The 6000-nt window shown below is 29.9% G+C and overlaps 1 protein-coding gene across 1 annotated transcript in view; it reads left to right on the top strand.

The window, feature by feature from the left end:
* The first annotated feature begins 1909 nt into the window (after positions 1-1909).
* Positions 1910-6000, top strand: part of LOC142324035 (transmembrane protein 120 homolog) — a 43359-nt gene continuing 39268 nt past the window's right edge. Inside the window, exon 1 of the mRNA XM_075364614.1 lies at positions 1910-2259. Coding sequence (XP_075220729.1) covers positions 2188-2259 — 72 coding nt within the window. The 5' untranslated portion in view covers positions 1910-2187. The remainder of the gene's footprint in view (positions 2260-6000) is intronic.

Raw genomic sequence — 6000 nt, 5'->3', positions numbered from 1 at the left:
GTAAAAATTGATCAACATCGGTTGTACGTTGGCGATAAAGCTTCCGAATTATCCCCGGAATTGTTAGATTTAACAGTATTCAGACAAGTGACGGATCCGAAAGATCCGTCAAACAAAACTATTCTGAAAACTTATAAGAAAATTTTGATTGCTACCAGTGCCCATCTGGAACCGAACGGTCAGATAAAATGTAGCAAGTCGGAGAAATATAATAGAATAATCAAGGAATTGTTTAAACCGAGACGTTCGGAAAAACCGTTAAATATACCTTATTCGTTAACGACCACTCCGCATACGCTACAATATTCGTACAGACCACACAAGTTTCTTTGCCCAGCACCAGCACATCTTAGGATGACGGTTTATATTTTGGAAATCTTGAATCACCAACTCCTTCGGAAGCAGCCGCGGAAACGATATCGACAGGGAATATACCTTTTTCACCGAGCTATGCACCCTTTTCGCAAGCAGAAACGATAGAGCCCGAGTCTCTAGATGTCACGAGACCCGAGAGATCCCGCAGCGCAGATCGTGAACCTAAACACCGTAACCCCAGCCCTTCTGATCCACAAGATCGTTTTCGCGCTCTCACCTCGTAAAAGATCAGAGATCCTTCCAGATTCCCAACAGTGTCGCCTCGAGAAGAGTACGAGATACCCAACACTTCCACCTATGGTAAGAAAATCCGATAGATACGAAATCGAACACGCGAAAAACATCTGTTAGAATCATACATTTTTGAAGGAAGTATTTAACAAATATTTCATACTTTAAAAAGTCAAAAATTATATTATTCCTTGGCTTCAATTGATTGGTATGGATTAATTGCCATTTTACAACAAGATGGACTTTAGACTTTTTTTCTCATTGTGCTCAGCTGGTGAGGAATTTTTTACATTAAAATTCTGAAGAGCGGTGTATTGGAAAGGTCTATGATATTCAGCGGCTACCTAGAAATTCAGACTTAACAACCTCACAACTTCCTTTGGAGCATAGCCAAACAAAACAAATTGTAACTTAGGAATGTTGATGAGATGCAAAATGTTGTCAGAGTCTGTTTTTATGACTGATTCTTCCATATTGGAGAGAATGTCAAAAGGCCCAATTGGCACTTGATAAAACTACGCATGGACAATGGAGGAATACATACAGATGTAATTTAAAATAACTTTAATGTCTAAAAATATTAAATAAACTAACAAATAATTCAATTTTATTTCTTTAAAAATATTAAATAAAATAATAATAAATAATGCAATTTTATTTCTTTAAACGTAAAGGGACTTGGTGACCGTTCTGAAGACACAAAAATTATTCAAATTTTGGATATTTAAGTAAGGAACCATGCTTGAAAAAATAAATGATACTAACAGGTAAAAATAGGGTCTCAAAATCTTTAGGGCATCTCTGAAATCCGCCGTATAGTGTATGTGATGTAATTTATTCAGTGGATAAACACTAGTGAATACAGCTGTTATAAGATTACTTCGGAAATTGATGATCAGTAAGTCTAAGGTTAATCAAACTCTGTTATTGCTTAGGAAAAATGCATGTGTCATGTAACTGAACAATAGAAGAAATAATTTTTTGTGCAATCAAAATTAATAAATAAAATATTTGTTAATAATTGTTGGTGTGTCTACGCAATCTTCGAAAATTAACGTACCTTAGTTTATTAGTTTTATATTGCACCTAATGTATATTTAACTACCTAGATAGTAAAAATGTACTTAGGATATTTTCGCAGTTTATTTTCACAAAACACTTTTACTGAGATGAGATTGCTAAATTATAAGGTGTGATTTAATTATATTCCACTACAGAATATTTATACAGAGTTTAATATTTAGACTTTTTGTTATAGAAAAATATTATTACGTAAGTCATGGAGTAGTTCCGTCGAAACAACATTTGGTATAGATGGCAGTTGCAAGTCAAACTGTGGCAGATGATCGAATTTGTGCGAGTTATACTGTGTACTCTGAATTAAACATTATTGATGCATTTATTCTATTTAAATGAAGATGTATACTATTTTAAAATGATACGGAGTTATGTGATGTACTCAGTTATGTAGACTTTTGTGTTCGTAGGTGGCAATTTGTTTACACTCAGATTAACTTTAACCTGATAGTCTTCAAATTTTGATTAAATAAGAGGATACGTTTTAATAATAATCAGAATAAAATGGATTACGATGATATTACGACCTGTGAAGACGGTTGGCAGGAACTTCTAAAAGAATATAAAGTATTAGAGGTAATTCAGCAGTTTTATTTCTTGTTAGTTGTCTATTGTAACCTCTATTATTTCAAATAGTTTAATAAAATTTGTTTTTATTCTCTGACCTTGGTAAGTTTATTATCATACCAAAAACGTTTTGAATATTCATTTGAATTGATTGTTTAGCCCTTTAATGTTTAATTGAATAAGCCTTGAAAACGTCTGCAGTATGATTTGTCATGTCCCCCAGTATCTGTAAATTGATAACAAAATCTACTTAATTTTATTTGTCTTTATTGAATTAATTTTATTTTATATACTTTATATTTATTTATCTTTGTTACTTTCGAGAAGTTCACTGCTTATAATTTTAAAATTCATTGAATTTTTAGGCATATACAATACTTTTTTAAAAACTTTGTTATAAAAGTACATTTACTAATTAAAAAATTGTATTTCATATTATATTTTATAATTTTTGATTAAGCATAACCAAAATCTAATTAATTTGGTGTTTCTGATTAATGTTGATTATTAATTTTTGCTTGATATAATAATATTTAGACATATACGTAATGAGGGTACTTTTCTTGTTATACATATAGTATCGTGATACTTATATGAGTTTAATTAATTTAACTTGTTTAATTTTTTTTAGGCATTATGAAGTTAAAGAATTTTTCCTTTTTTGTGGTTTTGATCTTTAAATAATGTTATAAGATTTCCTTAATTAAATTCAAATAAGGTTTAGAGAAAGATATTACGTGTACTATTGTTTTATTTTAGAATGGAAACTGCACTCAGAATTATTTAACTTTGGTAATGGAAGAAAATAGTTTATTAGATAAGGCTGGCCAAGTTTAATTCTTTTTCATATTATAACAATTTATTTTACGCCCCTAATTTTCAGGAATTATACTTGGTTCCAAGAATTTTTATTGCAGAACCATACAGATATGAGGAAATGTTTGGTTAAAGAAATGCCTGTATTTAAAAAAGTGATCTGGAAATGTGACCAATTTAAGACTTTGCTCCATACTTTAAACAAATATAAAAGAGCAATCTATGATTAGTTTTTGAAATATTAACATTATATTTGTAAAGAACAATATGAATTTGAAAGTTAGTCAACTTAGGGGACAATATTTGAATTAGCTACAAAGTTCTTGCGTGAATGGATAAGTGACAGAGAGAAGACATGGAGCTTTATTATTCTTGAATTTGTCAAAGATAGTTGATTGTGATGCGTACAGTTGTGGATCATTTGGTTAAAGTTTGAACAAGATGTTCTGTAGGTTGTGTGTTGTTTTGTTTTACTCCACAAATCGTTTTTAGAAATTTATGTTTGAAAATCACTTTGTCATCATACATTTTCCTTTATGGGAACTGGTAGTCTTTGGGTTCCTTAAATTGCATTTTAGATCCTCATCTGCAGTTGATTTATTTATCTTCTATCAACTGCCTTGGGCCCAATTAGAGTTGCATAATGTTTAATAATTTTTTTAGTATTTGAAAAACAAATGCCAACTATGACTGGAATTTGATTTTTAGAATATTTGATTAAGACAGAAATGCCTTTATGATAACAATATCTCAGATGCTATGGAAAAAAAACATTGTATATAATGTAAACATCTATACCACACTGCCTGGTCTGTTAATTAAACATTTAATATTTTGTAACATTAGTATGATAAATTTAATACTTTGGCAAAATTAAATAAGAAATTTAGTTTATAATTATATGTTTTGTTTTCAAGAGAATTAATTTATTAATGATATAAAAGTGATTCTGGAGAATGGTTAGTTACTCTTGAAACCTTTGTAAAGCTAAAATTGAGAAAAGACAATCTTATAAACATGGGCTAGGTGCTTAAATGATTTATTTTCAAGTTATGTCCTTCATTAGATTTACTCCATATTGTGTGATGTAAGTTCACATTTTACTCGTGTTTTAGATAAAAAAAATTTTATTGTGAAAATAAAATTTTTTTATGTAATCATATGTGGAGATTTAAAATAATTTGGTTTTAGAATCTAAAACCAGTGTCCACTTTCATATTGGAGTGGTAGCATCGCTGTCTTTCATTCAAAAGTTTCTGTTTCGATACCTCTTTTCAGGCAGTATATTTTTCTTTAGACAAAGAATTTATATTACTTCTATGCCTGTTGTTAGATGTAAAAGGGTTCAGTTACTATATGATTTTTTTTTTATAATTTAAATTAAAATAATCATTAAATTAAAATAATCAAGATCAAAGATAATTCAAATATTTTTGTATATACATATTTTATTAATCCAACTTTTAGCTACAATCAATTTACAAAAATCAGATGAGAAATGAATCAAGAGAAAACCTAGGTATTCATCTTAATATTGTATTCAGTGACCAATACCTGCTTTTATAGTTAATGTTCAATTATTATTGTTGTGATTATAACCATTCAACTTTTTATGTAATAACTTAGCAACAATACAGACACTAGACAAAATTATTATAAAATTAAATGGTATACTTGGGTAGATAAGCTGTTGAAACAGAATTTACCTGAGGCAGTGTAAGAAAATAGTTAATTTCAAGATATCAATATATGTATTGGTTTTCATTTTTAAGTTATGTAGTAGTCAGCTTTGAAAATTCACTTTTTTGTGGTAACTGTTAAAAGTGCTTCCCTTCTGCAGCTTTGCAGCACACAAATTTCAAGTTATATCCACTTTGAGGTTGTATCGTATTGGGTGACATACAAGTAGTTTCATTAGTTATACATTTTCTCTGATCATTAACAATTCTGGGTATGGTTTGTAAGCATTATATTTCAGGTATTCCCGAAAGAGATAATCCAATGAAGATAGATTTAGAGGTCTGGCAGGCTTATTATTCCTTCACAACTTATGAGGTGTCTAATAATGAGACTGCTACAATAACTCATCTTTATATATATAAATATATATTTATTTATTTATTACAATTCTAATGCTTGTCCCCTTCAATATATTCCCATTTGCACTTTCATTGACACAGTTTTGTTTTCTGTTGGTCAAGGGTGTGGAGCAAATCAGTTTCTCTCACCTTTTTAAAATATCTGCTATTTTCTTCAGTATTGCATCAACTGACTCAGCCTTTAAGTACAAATCTCACTTTTGGGAAAAGAAAAATGTCACATGGTGTCAGATCTGGTGAATATAGAGAATGTTCCTATGTAATAATGTATTTATCAATCAAAAATTACTTTACATAAATTGCTGTAAAGTACAGGAGCAATGTCTGGATGAAGAATGAAATCATTTTTCCAAAGTTTGTTAATTTTTTCAGACTTTGCAGTGTGTTAAAATTTCCTTTCTTTGATGCTGGCTCACCGTTATGCCTTGTTGAACCCATTCTTGAAAAACTATACACTTGACATCAACAGTTTTAGTTTGAACTTGCTTTGATGATGTGTTCTTTTCAGTATTGTTAATGACAGTATTTTTCATTGGGTTGACTGTCGTTTTGTCACTGGTTTGTATTGGAAGATCCATATTTTGTCACAAGTAAAAATTCTTTTAGAAAGGATTGGGGATGACTTCAAACTACTGTAGCATGGTAACTACTTCAAAATGGTATCGCTTTTAACAGGTTTTTCATGATTTTTGAAAGGTCATAACGTTTTTATTAGTACAATACACAAGAAATCTTTTTGTTTGCCAAAACATCTACAAAAACACTGCAAGTTGTGCAAATTTGATTTACAAAAACACTTCAGGTAGGTCCTGATGGTAACAGAGATTCTGTGTTG

This window comes from Lycorma delicatula, chromosome 4, assembly GCF_047948215.1.
Source record: "Lycorma delicatula isolate Av1 chromosome 4, ASM4794821v1, whole genome shotgun sequence".
Classification (NCBI taxonomy): domain Eukaryota; kingdom Metazoa; phylum Arthropoda; class Insecta; order Hemiptera; family Fulgoridae; genus Lycorma; species Lycorma delicatula.
Note: the sequence above shows the minus strand (reverse complement) of the source record. Positions and strands in the feature narration are given on the sequence as shown.